This window comes from Myxocyprinus asiaticus, chromosome 17 (assembly GCF_019703515.2).
Source record: "Myxocyprinus asiaticus isolate MX2 ecotype Aquarium Trade chromosome 17, UBuf_Myxa_2, whole genome shotgun sequence".
NCBI lineage: Eukaryota > Metazoa > Chordata > Actinopteri > Cypriniformes > Catostomidae > Myxocyprinus > Myxocyprinus asiaticus.
In genome coordinates this window covers 5,692,477-5,713,374 of record NC_059360.1, presented here as the reverse complement: position 1 = coordinate 5,713,374, position 20,898 = coordinate 5,692,477, and the positions used below count along the sequence as shown (strand labels likewise).

Below are 20,898 nucleotides of genomic sequence, written 5' to 3'. Positions count from 1 at the left end.
ATCGAATCTCACCGGTTTATGCCACAAAAAGTATTAAAAACTAGCAAAGTGTGCAGAGCTAGCCGTTCACACGTCCGACCCTCACATGGTGCCACCCGACTCTCCTATTGTTTTCTTTCTATAGTCTCAGTAAAAACTGATACTTTTAAAAGCCAACTGTTGCTCTATTGATGGGTGTGTGTGTTTGTGTTTGATCATGTGTTTGAAGTGGACAAATCTTAAAACGGTCAGAAATCTCACGGCCTTACATCACATGACTGGAAGCAGTGACGTGCACAGACCTTAGCAGGGACAGGGGTGGAAGGATAAAAAAGGGCACTGATTTTTTTATTTATTTTTTATTTAATGAGTAGTAATTATAAATACTTAACTCATTTCTTTGCTTTTTGAGTATTTAACCATTTTCTTGTATATACAGTATATACTGTACACAGGGTTGGGAGGGTTACTTTTGAAATGTATTCCACTACAGATTACAGAATAAATGCTTTAAAATGTAATTTGTAACGTAGATTACTCAAGGTCAGAAACGTATTCTAAATACTCTGGAAAAATTCTTCAGATTTTTCACTTGACTATAAAAACTCTGCCAGTACAAGTAAGACAAAATACACATGTTAAAAATACATTCTCTGAAAAACCTAAATATCATATGCAGTGTTGTTTCTAAAACAAGATAAATCAAATTGATCTTGTTTTAAGGATTTTTAGATATTTTTACAGGAAAACAATACAAAACTTATTATCAAGAATATGATTTTTGCCCTAATATCAAAGGTCTTACTAGAAAAAAAGAAAGAAATTATGATCTAACGTGAATTTTCTTGATAAAAAAATATGATCGTGCCTGGTAACGTGCATGTAAAATGGCTAGAAATAGCATTTTAGCTTAGCGTAAAGCTGACGATTTACACAAGGTTTATTTCTATTACTTCTGCTCCAAACTTACTTCAAACATACTTCTCTGTCTGCTCGTATGAATGTAACACATCATAAGAAAGTGTTTCACCACTGTTCAAATGCACTTTGGATCACATCATTTATATGGATAAATGTTTTCCATCTGAAAGGACTAAATATTAAAATGAAACAAATGACAATAAAATGCAATGTAATCTCTTCATTAATCAAAATTCTTATTCTAATTACCAATGATTTAAACTGTAACTGTAGTGGAATATTTTGTATTTTAAACACGTAATCCCATTACATGTATTCCGTTACTCCCCAAACCTGACTGTACATAATTTTATAAATTTTTGCTTTATCACAAATAATAGCTTATTCTGATATATTTCTCACAAAAAGCCCCATGGTAATACACTTGTTTTTTATTTATTTTCAGACATAGTCTGTAATAACCCCATGTTTATGACATGTGTCATGGTGAACCATGGTATTTATTTAAGTACCTTGTAGTACCATGATAGTATCATGAAATATGAACATGATCAGTCATTCAGTACCATGGCATTACCCTGGTAATATGGTGCACGGTGCGAAGGCTCGATGAGAAAGTGAGAGTGTGAGGCGATCGACTGTGTTCCGCGAATGCTACATGTCCTTGAATAAACTATGACATGCGAGTAAGGGCAGCCAATGGAGTTTTTGGTGCCCCCCCAGGGTATGATGGTGCCCTACGCAGACTGCGTAATATGCGTATAGGGAGCTGCAATACTGTGGTAGCCTTATGGCATTTTTCTGAAAGTGATCTGAAAGTGATTATTATGGCTCATTAGTTTCAACAAAACCAAACTGGCTTTGGCTGAACCTTACAGCTCCTTCAGTTTATGTCAATATTCTATAAAAGGCTAATTTAATTTATATCACTGAAAGTGACGCGACCGCTCCCATTATAATTAATAAATCTGTCTACACTAGTGGTACGCGATGTCGGAAATGCGGTAGCAATTGAGTATTATTCTTTTGATGAACTTACAACACAATACATGTAGTGGACTTTTTATCTGACCTGTTACTTGTCTGAGGTAACAGCATTTCAATGCTCTGGGGCAAATTCAAAACTGAATTTTTTGCTTCCTTGAATGGCACCTCTAAGGGAGGGGATGCCACTCAAAAACTCATTCAAAATGAAAGTGAGAAAATTATCTTTTCTCGGAGGGCCCTTCCATAAGAGTACACTCATACAGTAATGCCATGTTTCCTTCAGAGTACCCACTTCAAGAGCTCTGCAGTTCAGAGTGAGTATAGGGCATAGGGAGGATCACTTGCGATTGGAATCCGCCCCCGATCTGATGTAGCGCGCACTTTTAAAGGCACCTCCGCTTAATTTTCTTTAATATGGCCGCAATTTACAAAGAAATCTCATGACACATTATTATTGTTATTGTGAGATTATGACGAGATTTTAATTTAGTTTTATTTAACTATTTTAATTTAATTATTCAAATTTCTTTTTCTGGATGATCAAAAGGGCACCTTTAGATTTGTGAACGCAAGGGGCTTGCGCCCCTGCTGCCCCCGTTCTGTGCACATCAGTGACTGGAAGATAATAAGGTATCTGCTTAACGAACTTCTCAGTACCAGATGTCATAATTTGTCATAATACTTATACAGAACATTAAACACTTTTACTTTGTGAATCATATCTCTGATTAAACACTGTGTGAAATTTTTATTTTTGCCTTTTTTTATTTAATTGGCTTGAAGGACTTGATTTGCAAATTAACTGATACTGAATCGGTTCAAAATTGGAATATAACTGAATCAAATTAAATTGGGAAATACCTGAAAATTCAATACCAATACCCAGCCCTATAAATATTAGTTAATGTTGATTTAATTTTATTGGTAGCCTAACAGCCTACAGTATCTCATTATCCAAATTAAATTAATTGATTAAACCGAAGTATTTCATATAAAAGTATGATACAGAATCATTTTATAAGGTTAGAAAGGTGACTTTCTGTGACCACGTACTTGAGATAATTGGGTGATGTCATTATCTGTGTCTATATAACTGTGGTTCAGATGTGAAAGTGAAACTAATCAGTAGTGGTGATGATTTTGATTCATCTCAGTTACTCGAGTCTTTTGAATCTGTTTATCAAACAGATTCATTCACTGATTCATTCACTGACCATTTCTGCAAACTACACCTGTAGGTGCCAAATGATCATAATTTTTGAACTTATGAGTTAAATAAGGTCTGTGGTAAACATTACTTGACAATACATGGACGTTATGATCTACAACATACTTTCTTTCATACCTCAAATGTGAATTTTTAAGTTGTATTGAATTACATACTTAAAAAAAAAAAAAAAAAAAACACAAGGAGACTTCAAAGTTTTGCCATGCTTTTGTTACAAAAATTAACAGCTTTGGCAATACTGTATGTACTACAGTCATGCCAATAAAGCTCATTGAATTAAATTGAGCCTGCTGCCCTACTGAACTCTGAACTCAGTTTTTCCAATGGTTTTTTCTGTGGTACTGCAACGGTGCAGAAATTAATCTGCCCATAAACACAAGCACATGAACATGGCAAGCACTATCGATAAACATGGGTGTAACAGTGTGTCGTTTCTACTGCAAATTCAAGACAAATTGGCCATCAAACAACTTGGTCCTGACATAAGACAGACATAAAAGGATAGGTGATAAGATGTTGTATATGTTGTATGACAACAAATTGTATGTTATAAAGTCTTGGCACTTGAAACTTTCTGCTTTACATTTACTGTGATTTAAAACATTATTATCATTATAAAACATTTTGTTTTTTAGTACAATGTAAATGTGTAAATGGCATGTAGTTCTGTTTCTCTCCCTCTCCTCCCTGGGGTTTTTCAACATCACTTAACACCAGTCAACATTTTAAAGGTGCATTCAGTAATTTTTTCCTCATTAAAAAAGTTTAACTCCTAAAGGCATGAAATGTAATTTTGCAATATATGTAGGAAATCATTACAACTCACATTATATGAAGACTCCAGTCATAACAGTAACTTTATAAAAGCTGTTTTATTCTACATGGAGAGGGTCTGCACATGTGAAATCACTTGTACACTGTGTAATATAGGGTATTAATTAACGGTTTGTGCTCCTAAGATCATCTAATATGATTCAGGTTTTATAAAGGCACAATCTGTGATTCTGATCTTTTGTAGTGTCTAGTAGTGTGTCTGTTTGGATCTGCCATGTAACATTAAGAGTAAAGGTTTTGATTACACATTTCAGTCAAGAAACTTGGTTAAAATTAAAACAGCAGACTCATACAAAGCCAGGTTAGTTATAAAGCTAATGATCAGGACACTCTACAAATTGGCAGTTTTCAGCTGTTGACATTTAACAAGACACTACACATGTTTATAACCGAGAGAAAATAATACGAACCTTAAGTCACAGTATTCCTCTGATGACGTCTGTTTCTTTAAAAGTTTGTGGCCTTGGAGCTTATCTGTATGTGCTTGATTCCATGCTCATGAGAGCTGTGACTCTGGTCCCACCCTGATCGTAAAATTAACCGTGACTGGTTGAAGACAGAACGTGCTACGACTGGTCCGAGTAATGTGACTTGAGTAGACAATGGGTGAAGTCCACCTATTTGTAGATTTGTGTGCACATCTTGACGCTAGATTTGTTTCAAAATCTACAAATGCGTGTAGCGATCCGCAAATGCACAGGAAGCAATCCACAAATAAATGCGTGCGATTCACAAATGAATGCTGGACAGAGCTGTGTTTGTGAGTTAAAAAATATATTTGTAAATATGTTTTTTTATTTGCAAATCTCATTTTATTTATTTTTTAATTCACTATATTTTTGTGAAACTCCTAACATTTATTTGACGATCTCATTCCATTTATTTGTGAACCAACTTTCTATTTGTGAATCTCTTTCCATTTGTATGTTAATATGCAACAATTCCATCTCCATACGTTCGACACCGAAGCTTCGAAGCTTGTGTCGAAAAAGCAACACATTAGCTGTGTCCCAAACGACACACTAACTATACACTAAGCACTTACAAAATGTACTATGGAATAAGCCATGTAGTGAACGAATTTTCAAAGTGTAGTATTTTCCCAAATGGAACACTTAAGGTGCGTCCCAAACCGCTACTACCAGTACCAGGATGATGTACTTTTCAACCGTCAAAACGGAGTGTGGAATGTTGGATACTTTGTGCACTCAGCGCAGAGTTACCTGCAGCGATGGTGATCTGGCAAAACAATTGTAAATAATGGAGAATATAACAACTAGCGAAACTTCTGTGAAGACGGCACCTTACAAAAGTTAGTTAAACGCTTTACCATCATACAGTGCTGTGTGAATATATATATTATTGAGATATAAATGTTGAACTGTGGGTGGATAGCTCACTAAAGCTAGCGGCAACACAAAACGCTTGGGTTTGAAACGTCACTTCCATCAGCTGTTAAACGGCGAATGCTTCCGTGTAGTAAAACATTTTTAATTGTTCCATTTTGGACAACACTACATTTTGAAAATTCATACACTACATGGCTGAGTGCATAGTACATTTCGTAAGTGCATAGTGTATAGTGTGTTGTTTGGGACACAGCTTTTACAGCATGGTATGATGGTAAAGCGTTTAACTCACTTTTGTAAGGTGCTGTCTTAACAGAAGCTTTGCTAGTTGTCATATTCTCCATTATTTACAATTGTTTTGCCAGATCACCTTCCGCTATGTACGGTAAGCCACGTGCGCTGAGTGCACGAAGTGTCCAACATTCCACACTCCGTTTTGACGGTTGAAAAAGTGCATCATAGTACTCGTAGTGCACTTCTTTTTGTTGCATTTTCAGTGTAAACATACTACTCGCACTACTTACACTTCAAAATGACGAACAGTAGTGCAGAAGTCTGCGGTTTGGGATGCACCTATTTAATACTGAAGCACTGTATCGGAGCTTGATTCGTTTTAGAAAAACCATGTGATCAGTGACGTCCGAAGCTTCATTCGGCTGAAAACCACGTGACTGCTTTTTTTTAGGTTCTTTTTGAAACGTGACTGCTGGGCAGCAACATTTTATTAACAGGGGAGTGGAATGTGCTTATGTAATCGTATTTGGTTCAAACATGTACTGGGATTTGCACTTCTTTTGAATCAGATGATTAAAAAAGAAGTGCAAATCCCAGTACATTTGTTTATGTGCTGATTCAAAAGAAGTGCAAATCCCAGTACATGTTTGAACCAAATACGATTACATAAGCACATTCCACTCCCCTGTTAATAAAATGTTGCTGCCCAGCCCACAAGCATATTTGTTTTCCAATCTACACATTAATACTCAGTTATTAATTTACTCTCATTCATTGTTTACAATTTTTTTTTTTTTTTTACAAAACAGAGTTTCTTCTTTATTCATATATGAAGCCCTTTAGGCTTGAGCATTCAATTTGTTATTAGTTTTTTCTTTATAAACACTTACTTAAGTAAATAAAACTAAACAACATAATAGCATTGACTATACATTTTATTTCTTCAAAACGTTGTCAGCCACAGCGGCTTACTAAGTGCGCTTCATTTTTTGACCACCAGAAGGCAGTAAATTGAACCGTGTACAGAAGCTTCGAGTTATGAACCCCTTTTCAATCCACAATATTCTCAGCGAGTCCACTGTATTTCGCTAGGTTGGCGGAATTTCCGGTTGGCTAGCGGAAGTGTAACCCGTCACTGCTTGCTTGCGTGTCATGCGGTTAGAGTTTTGCTTTTTAAATGTTGTAAGATGTCTTTAAAATTCCCTGGACAATGTGTGCAGTTAATGGTTATCCTAATAATCAAGCGAAACTAGAAAGTTTGATCTAAAACAGCAATGTTATGATCAGAAACCACTCGCAAAGCACAGCGCTCCTGTCCTAGATGCTGCTTCTTCCATCGGCTACCTAGAGAAGGATTGACTTAGGAACATCTGTTTCAAAAAGCTTGGAATAATTTGTTTATGTGCTCATTTCACTTTATTGGCAAGAAGTCAACAGGGGGGAATTACTTATATTATCCACCGTTACGGTCCGGCTATGATAGACGTCCAGAAACGGAGGACCTGTGTATTAACAGGTGTGTACATGTGCTGAAAGTTCATTAGACATTTTATATCATTTATATCAATACATCATTATTTCCTACACAAGAACAATAAATTCAATCTACAGGATCAGTTGTTCAGTCAACACTAAAACATTTCATGTAGTATTTATACTATAGCATTTAGATAAGGATATTATGTATGTAAACTAACAATTATAAATCTAGATTGAGATTACTACACATTCATCTCCCGCAGAATATTTGTATTTTATCCGAAAAACGGCAGCATGATAGTATCATCGCCTGAGTCCTGTAATACACGAGCATCCTGCTGTCTGAACCTCCCCTGTATCTGCAGTAAGTACATAATCTTGGACAACAAACTCTTCAGGTTCTGACTAGACTCAGTATGCTTTAAAATAAACATAATTATCTACAGTTCTCAAAACATTAACAACTTTACAGCTGTGAAGGCACTAATAGGCTACATAGCTTTTCATGTTAGCCTGCTCAGGTTCTTCCATCAATGGATAAAGACTCGTTCGTTATATTCGTTAACAGACAGGTGTGGAAGAACAATAATACCTTGCCATAATTCTGTGATAATTTGTTCTCAAGTTTCCGTCATTTTTAGTGCTGCAAACATAACGATTGTTTACGTTTAACTGGAAGTTTCGCCCACATTGCTCGCAAAGCGTCATGGGACTCAGGAATATTGTGGATACATTTGTACTGAAAGCCTCGTTGCTTCAGAAAGCTTCATTTTCCCATCATGAGGTCGATAGGATCAGTTGCGGTGACTGCTGGGACTTGAGGGTGCAAAGCGGGCACTCGTGATCACCCCTCGGAATGCTAAAATGTCATATGGGACACCCTACAGTCTCGTGGACTTTGCAGGAACGCGCAAATGAAGGCCATGAAACCGCGAGTCCACATCAAGTATGCCATTTGGGACAGGGCCATTATGGTCTAAAGGTGCCGCCTTGTGGTGGAATAATGCAAGGACACCACATATTGTGTCAACACCTTGTGTCTGAATAAATGAGTCGAAGGAGCTGAATAATGTAAAAAGAAAAAAGATCTGCCCCACCTATATTTGTGGTCACAAGCCACTACTGTGTTCATTTCATTCTCGCTCTCTATTTCTCTCGTCCTGCTAGATAATTTTTCAATGTTCATTGGTCAAAAAGTCACTAAATTTAGTGACAAAGACACTAAGCTGGCAACAGTGGAAATAATAGGTCATCCAGTTTTATGAATACTGTGGATTCGGACACACTACTCAATTGGCATACTGTTTTTGGCATACTATGTAGTAGGGAAGTATTGATATTCGAACGCAGCAACAGGCCTATGTTTATTTTTATTTTTAAATTATGTGATAATTTCTTAATGCATATTTGTGTTCATTGTTTTTATTTTTAATAGTTAGATTTATTTTTAGTTTTAAATATTTAGTTGGGCTGATATGGCATATTCCTGCAATTGTAAATTGTTTAAACTAATATTGTTTTGATATTAAAAGCTATTCTATTCTAATCCTAACTGCTAATATTTGGTGAAAAAAATTACCAGACAAAAAAATTAAAATAAATACAAAATAAAAATTCAGAGATGCACGTTGATGCATGCGATGACAAACGTACGGCTGCAAGCGTCATTACGAATCAAAGCGCCTGATTTTAGAGTTAGACTGTTAACCAAGTAGCACTGACGTATATTTCGGCGTGATATCCCGAAAATATATAACCTTCTGTCGATATATGTTTCATTTCCATCTGTGTGCTCATGGCATCATCTTCAGAGGAATGCAGGTTTTTGGATGATTTAAAGAGGAAACGTGTTAAAATAACGCTGTTAGATACACAAGTCTTTGGCGTTATACAGCGCATCAATTTAAACAAGACAGTCATTTTAGAGGACGGTAAGGCCACATCAACACTAGTCCGTTCAAAAAGTGCAGTATATCTGCCCAGGTGTATTATGTAGTTCGTAATGTTTTATCTTTTCCCCTGAAGTGTCAGAAGTGAAAAGCGGGAGAAAATTTCAAGGTGTCAAACTCTTTTTCGGGCAAGAAATTGTTAAAGGTAAAATAATCGCATATTGTTTCTGTAATCCGACCGAATGACGGTACAAACTGGATAATGTTTAAAGCGCCTACAGTTGTTGATCCAGCCAAAACGAGTATTTTGTTTCTTCCTTTTATTTTCTTAAAGTGGAATTTCCCATTTCCGCGAATCAAGACAACCCGTGAGTGTCTTTTTACAAGTTGAATCTGTTTGAGTGGTTCTGTTTGATTAAATCAGGGGCATGAGCATTTCTTGTCAAACTCTCTTGTAGGTTCATTGTTGATGATGAGAACAAGTCAAATATTCAGTCCGGGAACAGGATAATGCTGGGTAAATGTGATCATGTTAACTTGCTTTTTATATTCATCTATTTACTTTCAGTTGGTGAATTTGACCTCATGTTCATTTTTTCCAGATGATTATGAACATGAGGACTGCATCAACTATATAGTGATAGATGAGCTTCATGAGAAGTTTGGCCCAGCGGTGAGTTAAGTGATCCTGGAGTTTTCTAGAATATATTGGAAAACTGATTCTTTTTTAGAATTCTTTTGGTGATGGTATTGGTGCAGCAATTACATGCTTTATTAACTACATTTGTCTTTTAGGTTATGCACATCCAAGAACAAGATGTGATTGGGATTGGAGCTGACGTATTTGGACAAACTGAACAAGAGCGGCTTTGTTGGTTACAGGTTAGTGGAACGTTTGAAGGGCCATAAACTAAAATGAACATGTTGCTCATGGTGGAATATAATAATGAGGTTATTTTTTATGCTATCAATGAGGGTTGGGAAACTCTGTTCAGAATTTTCACACACACACACACACACACACACACACATAGATTTAATTATATTCTAATTTAAGACATTGGTTGTTCTTATATTCTCGTGAACTCATTCAACTTCATCATCCACTGACCAAGTTAAATTCCAATACTCAAGAACGCAAGTACCGAGAATGCACAAAATTACCTAGGGATGCACCGATGTATCGGCTGCCAATATTTATCAGCTATTTATTTACCAAATGAAAACTGTCAGCATATGAGTTTTTTAGCATGAAAATTCCGATATGAAAAACGGATGGTTGATTTATAATTATTTAGTGACACACTTTCTAAAAACTCTGAATTAAATGCACAATCCAGAAAATATAATAGCCACAATATGTAGAACAGTTGACACTCTTAAGAATTTTTATTTATGCTAATGCTGAAAATCCGCCATAAATGGACATGACAGTTGTGAAAATGGCACTTACCTATAGGCTACATGATAAGAGAAACATTCAAAACACTTTGAAACCAGCAGACTTATTCATTGCATGCAGTGTAAGTATTTTGGCGGACATTTAATACATCGCTGGCAGTGGGACAAAATGTGCCTGATTTGTCACGTAACTTTCCAGAGCAAATGGGGAGGAAAGTGAAATTGGCAAAAGGTTGACTTGAACCCAGGTCGCCCGCACTGATAGTCAACTGCCGTACTAATGTCGGCATGCCAGTTCTTAGCTATACAAAAAGTCAAATTTACATACTTGTGTCTTTATGCCCTTTCTTTAAAGATTATGTAATTTTTTTATTTTTTTGACAACTGTCATTAGACTATTATTATTTATAGCCAGGCTATGTGGCCAGTGCTATTTACAGTAAGTGCAAATAATTATTTGGCTACACTGAACCCATGGTAGTGGGCCTTCTGGTGGTCACTGGGACCTATGCAGCCGCTTATGTCGCTTATTAGGTAGGGCCGACACTGAAAAATCCTCTTGTATGTTTTGCAACACATCCATTCCAACACAACAACATTGACTCAACCAATGGCATGAGTTGGGGCGGGACTATCTGTTTTTTATATATTTTTTTTTTATCACATGCTTTTTGAAAGAAAAATTTCCATGCGGTGGAGCTAGTGACACATAAATTACACACTTCAGCTTTAATGTATTAAGAGGATAACTGTGTAAGGAATGGCAAGATTCTTTTGGGAAACAAGTACATTTTGTGCATGATGATTGTTTTGATGCAGGTTGCCACTAAGAACACAGTGTACCTCTTTGATGTCCTTTTGCTTGGTGGAAGAGCTTTTAAGAACGGACTGTCCATGATTCTGGAAAATCCCCACATGCTGAAGGTAAGATGATCTTGATTCATACAAAAGTGTCTGAGGAATAAAGTGCTTACTGAAGTTTCTACATCTTTAGGTCATTCATGACTGCCGCTGTGTTGCCAGATGCTTAAAAGCACAGTTTGGAGTGAACCTTACTAATGTGTTTGACACACAGGTACATCTCTTCTCAAAGTTTATGTAATTAACTTTAAACACACACACACACACACACACAAAAAAAAACAGGAATGGTATTGCTGCTGTTTTATTTTTCTCCACAATCCCTAAACAGCATTTACATTTTGTTGGTGAAAATTTTTTTGTGCTGCAGGTAGCTGATATCATGCTTTTCTACAATGAAACCGGAGGCTTCCTACCAGACAGGGTCAGCACTCTGCAAGAGGTGGTCCGACTTCACCTAAAAGTTCCCATAATTGACCTCTTTCCTCTCTGGACCAAAGAACAGCAAACTAAGGTCAGAAAGAAGCGCAATTCAGCAGTACAATGGGGGATGTGCAGAACGGGACTGAATTAATGTTACATGTCAATATAAAACCTTTTTTTATGTGAATTTAAAGGTGCACTCAGTAATTTATTCCTCATTTTCAAAAGTTTTACTTCAACAGAAATGAAGTGTAATTTTGAAACATACATTTAAAATCATGACTACTTACATGAGATGAAGACTCCAGTCATACCATTAACCTTATAAAATCAGTTTTATTCTACATGGAGGGGGTCCAGTCATGGGGGCTGCCATGTTAGGATCACATGACCAGCCGAATACTACTTGCTTAATCTCAGTAACCGCCCTGTTGTTGAACACTTTCACTCAGGGATTTAATTAATCATGGCTAGCTGTGAATAGTGAATTTCTGCAATGACATCAGTAACTGAAAACTATTGAGTTTGAAAGATGCTGCATCCATGCCACTTGGTGTCAATGTAAGTCCAAGACAATGTCAACAAACATTTACTGAGTGCACCTTTAAGAATTATTTTCTTACTCTCTCTTACAAAGTCTTTTGTCAACAATGTGAAATTATGATATCAAATATTTAATCTTCATTGGCTCATTAACAGAGGTTTAAAATAAATAAGAGGCTTATTATAATCACATTTCATTATAAACAGTTTAAGAATGTTAAAAGGAAAGTTACACACTGCATATGAAAAAGATATACTCCCATACCTTTATTTGTTTAAAGGGTCACGTCATGAGGAATACAATTTTCCTTAATATTTTGACATGAAAGGGCTTTCTACTATATAAACATGCTGTAAATTTCAGAACTCAAAACTTCATACCCAGTGCAGTAAAAGCATTTATTGAAACCAAGCAGAAACACAGCTAGTTTTCTACTTCTGTGACTTCCCTATGTCATTAGGGGGCCCATTAATTCATGACCACCTCTACAGCAACAACATAAATGCCAACTTTATGTCATTGCATCCTTGACCCCGCCCACTGGGGCTTAGTTCGGAAACAGAGAGAGAGCAGGATGAACAGGCCTGGTGTGGCCTTCTAACTATTCCTGAACCCCAAAGTGGACCCATTTTTAATTATTTTTGTATATAGATGTCTTTGACCATTGTCATGTGTCTTGTGTTTTTAAAAGACACAGTGTGAAGTTACAACTCTGAAAAGGAGACCCTGTTTCACTCAGCTGCTGCATCTTGTTGTTTCGAGCACAAATATGTCCTGGACGCGTTCTTGCGCCCGTCTGTGCTATTTTTAATTGTTGGTGTATGTAAACATGCACTAGTTGGACGTCTTTAAAAGTTTTTATGCGTTTCCAGTGATGTGCGCCTCATTTCACGATCACATTGTTCAGTATGTGTGTGCCCGTCTTGTTCATCCTGCTTTGGACTATATTTGAGGGGCTGCACGATGCTAGCCAGTCATAACAGTGGGCGTTTACATAAAGTTTTAAGGAGGCCCTTAGGCCAAAACCAAACATTTCAGACAGAGGGCCAGAGACAGGGTGGAAAATTATCATATTACTAAAAGATGACTGTTTTGGTCCAAAAAAACTTTACTAATAATATCAGTGGACCTCAGGGAAGATGATCAAATTAATAAAAAGATTACATCATGACCCCTTTAAGACGTTTGTAATTGGAATACTTGAACTTTACAGCATTGTGCACGTGGTCTTATTACAAATACTTATGTTAAACAACAGATACTGTGCGGTAACTAAATTTGTATAAAGGTAAGTACAAAGCAGAATCAAGGGCTTTAAATACTGGACCTCCATGAATTATATAGGTCAAACTGTCAAAGTTTTTCCTGTTTAGAATATGATCTGTTTCAATTCTCTAACTTTGTTTGCCTTATATTACAAGACCTATTCATATAAAATTTGAGAAAATGCTAAACGAATTGCAGACACATGGGTTGTTCACACCAAGACCAAAACGAATCAAATGTAAAACCAATTCGACCCCTGTAAAGTAGGCAGCTGGCTGCTGTTCTACAAATTGATTCCAGTTCAGCCCCACACTTTCCAGCATTCAGCTGTCAATGTATGAGAATGAGATGAATATATTTAAAAAAAAATATGAATACCCAATAAGCATAATAGGGCCTCTTTAATGTCAATATGCCAAGATACAGCCTCGGATCCTTTATGGCTTCTTGCCATCAACTTTGTTGATGCGTTTATTCGAGAACCATTTGGTCTATCGATAAACTTTTGTCGTGAGTGTACGTAGATGTTACACAACAAATTTCAGGCAAATATGACGTAGGAGTTAGAAAAAGTAGGTTTTCAATTTCCATTCAAAATGGCGGACAGGAAGTATGGTTGGCCATGGCAAATTGGGTATCATTTGACTCTGCATGGCCCAAAGAGTCTAAAGAGTCTAGTCTCATGGTTTTAGGTGCTAAACTATTCAGAAGTTTAAACAAAAATAAAATAATAATATCTCTTGACCAGTAGGTGGCGCTGTGCCGAAACTGTTCAAAGTACCCCCAGGTCATGCTTGTAAATACATATCCAGTTTTATTTTTAATACGTCAAAGCGTTGCCAGGATAGAGCTTCATGACCTCTTTGGAAAATAGAATAAAGGACAGGATTACTCAACTTTGGAAAGTTTAGGGGCTGCAAAGCTCAATTCCCCCTTTAGCCTTGGGTCGCAATTCTTATATGTTTATTTATGTAATATACACACCGATCAGCCACAACATTAAAACCACCTGTCTTAGATTGTGTAGGTCCCCCTCGTGCCGCCAAAACAGTGCCAGCCCACATCTCAGAATAGCATTCTGAGATACTATTCTTCTCACCACAATTGTACAGAGCGGTTATCTGAGTTACTGTAGACTTTGTCAGTTCGAACCAGTCTGGCCATTCTCTGTTGACCTCTTTCTTTAACAAGATATTTCCATCCATAGAACTGCCACTCACTGGATGTTTTTTGTTTCTTTGCACCATTCTGAGTAAATTCTAGAGACTGTTGTGCATGAAAATCCCAGGAGATCAGCAGTTACAGAAATACTCAAACCAGCCCATCTGGCAACAACAATCATGCCACAGTCAAAATCACTGAGATCACATTTTTTCCCCATTCTGATGGTTGATGTGAACATTAACTGAAGCTCATGACCCGTATCTGCATGATTTTATGCATTGCACTGCTGCCACATGATTGGCTGATTAGATAATCCCATGAATATGTAGGTGTTCAGTTGTACCTAATAAAGTGGTCGGTGAGTGTATATGCAATTTCAAGACAAAAATTAATAGAATGTGGTATTTACATTTTTTAAAAAGCTGAAATGTGATTAAAATGATGAAAATATAAAATATACACATACTATACGTACAAACAGTATGGTCTCTTATTTTAGAGGCGTCTGAGTTTATTTGGAGTGCTCAAACTAAATTTATTAAAATGAAAATTAAACTAAAATTCCAACCTCAATGAGATGCCTAGAAATAAACCAAATTAGACTTTAGACAAACCGTGTGCACACCACCCCATGACTCTGAGGTATGCAGTGCTTACAGACCTGGTTTTATTTAATTAAATCATACATTTAGAATGTGCCTTTAAAAATCAGTTAAAATGGCAATAACATGAATAAATAATAGCAAGTTAAGGTTATGGTACATGTACATTAACACACTATGTACAACTATGTTAAATATTTTAAATGTCAAGAGATCAAACTTTGATTCGATTTGAATTGACACTTGAAAAGATTAACTGCCATTCACTTCCAAAATCTTGTTCTCTTCAACCCAGCCCTGAAATGTGATAAACAAATAAACTATTTTTGTTAAAGGTGCTGTAAGCGAATTTTATTTTATTTTTTTTTTTTTTTTTTTTTTTTCCCCATAGAAAGGTATGCAAAATGTTTTACTACTCCTTGAAAGATATTAATGAAATAAGTGTCATGAGATATCTCACCGGTTTCTCTGACAGCTCTAGACTCTGTGAACAGCAAACAAAAATGTGTCCGCAAGCCACGGATATTGACCCTTTCTGCCTGTCAATCATTTTGTACGTTCTCATACTATTGTAATTGCAGCAAATTATTGAGACATAATGCCATGTTGCTCATAACAGTTGTCAGTTGAGGGCGCTATTATGCTGCTGTTGTTTTCGACAACTGTTTCTGCTTGTGTCATCTCAATAAAGCTCATTTGGTATTTTTGGAGTGTAGGTTTTGGAAATGGGGGTGTGGCTAATCCAACGGCTCAGATCGACAGCTTTTTGAAATTCTAGAACGGCTAAAATCGCTTACAGCACCTTTAACCTTAGAATGTATATGACTTTAGCCCCATAAAATTTATAAGTGGACCAAAGAAGACCCAGGTAAAAACAAATTTGTTTTTCTTTATTAACTACTAAGATTTTCAAAGAAATTTAACTGTAATGATAGTTTTAATAATAATCTACTTTTTTAACTGCTGTTGTTACCTAACTCTTGAACAAACTCCCTTTATATGTAAAATCTCTGCAGTTAAGATGTTTAAATCTCATCTTAAGACTAGTTTTAGTTTGGCTTTTGAGGCACAGCTTCTTATGCTTATTGTATTTTTTTATATTTTAACTGGAAAGCACTTGGTCAATGTGCTAAACAATTTTTTTGTATTGGTAAGGCTGTCATCTTGTATCCTTCCTGACAATTTGAACCTTACACTTTGTATGTTATAACCAATTCCACAGTGAAAAACATTAGATTGTTCCCTTTTCTTGGCAGGAGAAGCCAGAGGTGTGGTATATGCGTCCTTGTCCACCTGCTCTGTTGAAGGTCATGGCTGTATCAGTCCTTCACCTGCTCCCTCTGCGTCTAGTTTTATTGGATGCCCTTATGTCAGACTACACCATCTTGGTAGATTCCTACATGGACACCTGCCACAACAAATCTGTTAGTACGCTGCATATTGGCAAGGTGAGACACTTTAAAATAAAAATTTGGGGTTTAGTCAACCAGGGGGATACGGATCATAAAAGACATGAATGCTCTACACTGATGAGCCAAAAACATAATGACCACGTGCCTAATATGCTGTTGGGTCTCCGCATGCCGCCAAAACAGTGCCAACCCGCCGAGGCATGGACTCTACAAGACCACTAAAAGGTGTCCTGTGGTATCTGGCACCAAGACATTAGCAGCAGATCCTTCAAGTCCTGGAAGTTGTGAGGTGGAGCCGCCGTGGATCTGACTTGTTGGTCCAGAATTTGGAGGTCGGGGCAACACCTTGAACTCTTCGTCATGTTCCTCAAACAATTCCCGAACAATATGTGCAGTGTGGCAGGGAGCATTGTCCTGTTGAAAGAGGCCACTGCAATCAGGGAATACCATTTCCATGAAGGGGTGCACCTGGTCTGCAACGATGTTTAGGTAGGAGGTAGGTGGCACATGTCAAATTGACATCCACACGAATGGCCGGACCCAGGCTTTCCCAGTAGAACATTGCCCAGAGCATCACGCTCCCTCCACTGGCTTGTCATCTTCCCACAGTGCATCCTGGTGCCATCACTTCCCCAGGTAAAAGGCACACACGTACACGACCATCCACAAGATGTAAAAGAAAACAGGACTCATCGGACCAGGCGACCTTCTTCCACTGCTCCAAGGTCCAATTCTGATGCTCGTTTGCCCATTGTAGGTGCTTTTGATGGTGAACAGGGGTCATCATGGTCACTCTGACCGGTCTGTTTACGCAGCCCCATATGCAGCAGTGTGCGATGCACTGTGCGTTGTGACACATTCCTCCCATAACATCATTAAAATTTTCTGTGACTTGTGCCATATTAGACATTCTGTTGGTTCGGATCAGACAGGATATCCTTCGTTGTCCTTGCGCATCGATGAGCATTTGCCGCCTAACACCCTGTCGCTGGTTTGTGGTTTGTCCCTTCTCCGACCACTGTCGGTAGGCAGTCACCACTGCTGACCGGGTGCACCCCAAAAGTCTTGCCGTTTCAGAGATGCTCTGACCCAGTCATCTGGCCCTTGTCAAATTCGCTCAGGTCTTTACTCCTGCCCATTTCTCCTGCATTCAACACGTTGACTACGAGAACTGATTGTTCGCTTACCATCTATTCTACCCAGGCCTTAACATGTGGCCTTGTTAGGAGATGATCAGCATTAATCACTTCACCTGTGAGTGGTCATAATGTTTTGGCACATTGGTGTATATTTATGCTATATTGTAGTTAATTGTTGAGGTGGTCAAGATTTTTGTTGATATTCCAATGTTCAGAAGTAACATTTGTTGTTTGTTAGGACACATTGGGTAAAGAAAGTCACCACCCTCTTTCGAAATATTCACCTTTTGCTGCCTTAAAACCTAAAATGAAAACATATACGGTTAGACCTATTTCTGAACATGCATTGGGAAAATATTTATGCATTAAGAAGAAGAATACTGAGGTATAGAAATGAAAGGTATGACTTATATATGGTGATAAATATCTAATATTTGTTGTCTTTCTATAGCACAATACAGATTATTACAGCCACATGATCTTAACTGAAATAAAGATAACTATATTTAATTTCTGTTACATTCTTTAAGCAGACTGGAATTGATCTCCCCAAAGAAGTACAAGAATTGAATGCAGTGAGGAAGGAACGACTGGAGTGGGCAACTCATTGCTATTCTGTTACCAATGATGGTTTTCTGGAACGCTCCAGCTTTAGGCCCTCTCTGCACTCCGACCCACACAACACAAAGTCTGCCTGTCCTGAGCCCTCTTCAGACACTGCATGGCCTGAATGAAGATATGCCATCACAAAAGGCCCTTCTTTTATGGGGGGTGAATGTTCATTTACACTATTAGACATGCTGTTGATTTAAGGTTTATTAGACTGCATGGTCCACAAGTGGTTCAAGATGAAAGAAATCAATCTAGCATAAATATAGCAATTTTCATGGTTTTTGCAACATGTTCTAGGCACTTAATGGCAATTAAATTGTTTCCATTAATTTAATGCACTGTATACTTGTAGTCATATAACTTCCAAAAGCAATTATCTGAACTTTTTTTTTTTTTCTCTCATCCAGCCTTTAACTAATGTCACACACACTTCTAATGGTAAAAAATACATAGATTAAATAGCTTTGGTCATATAACTAGGAATATTAAACAGTTGCCAATATGTATAAGAAAAAAAATCTAACAATGAAGTATTTCCTTGTGCTCTTGATCGAATTTACATAAAAAGTATGCAATTCATCAAGGGGAGTAGCAATGTCTTAACGATTTCATACTGCAATTATGTTCCAAAGACACAAACAATGAGACCATGCTTTATTTCTACTTGCGATAAGTGCAGTCATAAATGATAATTCTTTTTTTTGTTAATGTTTTAATAGTTATTTTTGGTTCTGAATGGTAGCAATATCCAGATAATTATAAAGTTATTTCAAGAAAACTTTAAGTTAATGCTAAGTCATTGTGTATTTTGGTTGTTTTTAAGAAAACAAATGATTTTCTAAAAAATCAGAAATATAAATATTTGTAGAGTAATAGCTGGAATTAAGTATTGTTAATGAATTCCATTGTTGGAAGCTGATAAAGCTAAAATATAATTGTAACAAATAAAACAATGAAAGATCATTTAAAACTTGTTGGCAAACAAACAAAAAATATAATGCTGCAACCAGCAGTTATGGGGCTAAGCATGTGCACTTACAGTAGGGGTGAAAACGGGGTTACAGTGATATCATGTAGATATAGGGGCAATAGTTATAGGGCACAGTTTGTCAACCTATGCAAATACTTCTGAGACAACAAGATGCTTTTTTTTTTTTTTTTTGTAAGATTAAGATCATGCTTATTCAAAACAAACACTTCAGAAAAGGGGGCATAATTTATTGTTCATTTCAGTCGCAATTGACATTTCATCACATCTTAAGTATTCTACAAACAAATTAAGCTCCATTGTGACTGAATCATTCAATGTGAGCCCACTTTGAAAAATGTTCAATACCAAACTATTCGCCTCACTAAAGAAAAACAAAATCAAAACAAAGAAACACTAAAGAAAAACAAGGTGTTTAATAGGGGCCTTAAGACCCTGCAACAGGGGCTTTTTACCCTAAATGCTATCCTTTCACTTACTGGACAGTTATTGCATTTTTATTTTGACTATCACCTTGAATGTAATGGAAAATGACAAATATTTTATTTCAAAATAAATGTTATAATTTCCAGGATATTCATTAGCTACATACATTTACAACATTTAAAATAATATTAAATATTAGATCAAATTGCTTTCAAATCATCTTTCAGACATTACACACAGTGATCTCATGGAAGAGGAAAAATGTGCAGTTCATAGTTACAAACAGGTATTTAGGAAAGTGCTGTGATAAAAATACTAATTATTGTTTTAGGAAAAAATGAAATCAAAGAAGCCTTTTAACCCGCAGAGCCTTTTGCCCCATTGTACCCTACACTTACTACATGGACAACACCTTAGCTTGATGGGGGTTATAATAATAATAAATTTTATTTGCCTTTCACAGCACTTAAGGACACCTTACAGAATAACAAGTAGTGAAAAGCAACAATTTAACTAATAAGCAAGTTAAAATGCACACAAAACAGCAAAGCACACAGTTAAACCAAAAATGTAATAATAAAAAATAAAACTGTAACCTATATAAAATAACATAAAAATGTTAGTTGTATAATGAATACGTTTATTTACAGTAAATGGGTGGGGTTTTATCTGGGACTTGAACTGTAAAATAGAATCCTGCTATCGAATAAAACGTCAAGTTCTGCATCACTGAAATATGGTGCGCATTTGTTCTTAGCGTCTGTTTCCATGGTGACTCATAGATTTGGTGCTCTGCTGAGAATGTCTTTCTGAGTTCACCGTGAATGTGCCTGAACTGTGAGTTGAGGGGCCGTTTACACGACAACGTTTTCAACTGAAAACGGAAAACTTTTTATGCGTTTTGGCTGTTCGTTTACACGACAAGGGCGTTTTAGGGCCTGAAAACGAAAACTTTTGAAAATTGGCTTTCAAAGTGCAAGTTTTGGAAAACGATGCCATTACCGTCTCCGTGTAAACATACGAAAACGCGAATTTGTGAAAACGATGACATCTTGCGCACGCGTATTACGTGTTATATAAAGAATTATGGATTGATAGGCATCAGTTTGAGATGTATAATTATCAATATGAATACTGGTGTCTGTGCAAATAACAATCAA

At 36.7% G+C, this 20,898-nt stretch overlaps 1 protein-coding gene across 5 annotated transcripts; it reads left to right on the top strand.

Moving 5' to 3' along the window:
• Window positions 1-6,651: 6,651 nt before the first annotated feature.
• exd1 (exonuclease 3'-5' domain containing 1) lies at window positions 6,652-20,898 on the top strand. 5 transcript variants are annotated; one of them, XM_051722442.1, is made up of 11 exons: window positions 6,652-7,048; window positions 7,275-7,375; window positions 9,235-9,268; window positions 9,359-9,417; window positions 9,503-9,573; window positions 9,696-9,782; window positions 11,121-11,225; window positions 11,296-11,376; window positions 11,533-11,676; window positions 16,418-16,609; window positions 18,243-20,897. In XM_051722442.1, the coding sequence occupies exons 1-11, from the start codon at window positions 6,933-6,935 to the stop codon at window positions 18,444-18,446; spliced, it is 1,194 nt and encodes a 397-aa protein (XP_051578402.1). In that variant the 5' UTR covers window positions 6,652-6,932; the 3' UTR covers window positions 18,447-20,897. The 5 variants fall into 5 exon arrangements, with proteins under 5 accessions (XP_051578402.1, XP_051578403.1, XP_051578405.1 ...); XM_051722443.1 differs by having other exon boundaries at window positions 18,246-20,874; XM_051722444.1 differs by lacking the exons at window positions 6,652-7,048; window positions 7,275-7,375 and adding exons at window positions 7,469-8,942; window positions 9,037-9,105 and having other exon boundaries at window positions 18,243-20,898.

Bases quoted from the DNA above. Each gene is read 5' to 3' on its own strand.
- exd1 (XM_051722442.1), top strand. From the start codon at position 6,933: ATGTGCTCATTTCACTTTATTGGCAAGAAGTCAACAGGGGGGAATTAC. The intron at 9,269-9,358 runs GTGAGTGTCTTT...ACTCTCTTGTAG, and splicing joins TCCGCGAATCAAGACAACCC to GTTCATTGTTGATGATGAGA. The intron at 9,574-9,695 runs GTGAGTTAAGTG...TTTGTCTTTTAG, and splicing joins ATGAGAAGTTTGGCCCAGCG to GTTATGCACATCCAAGAACA.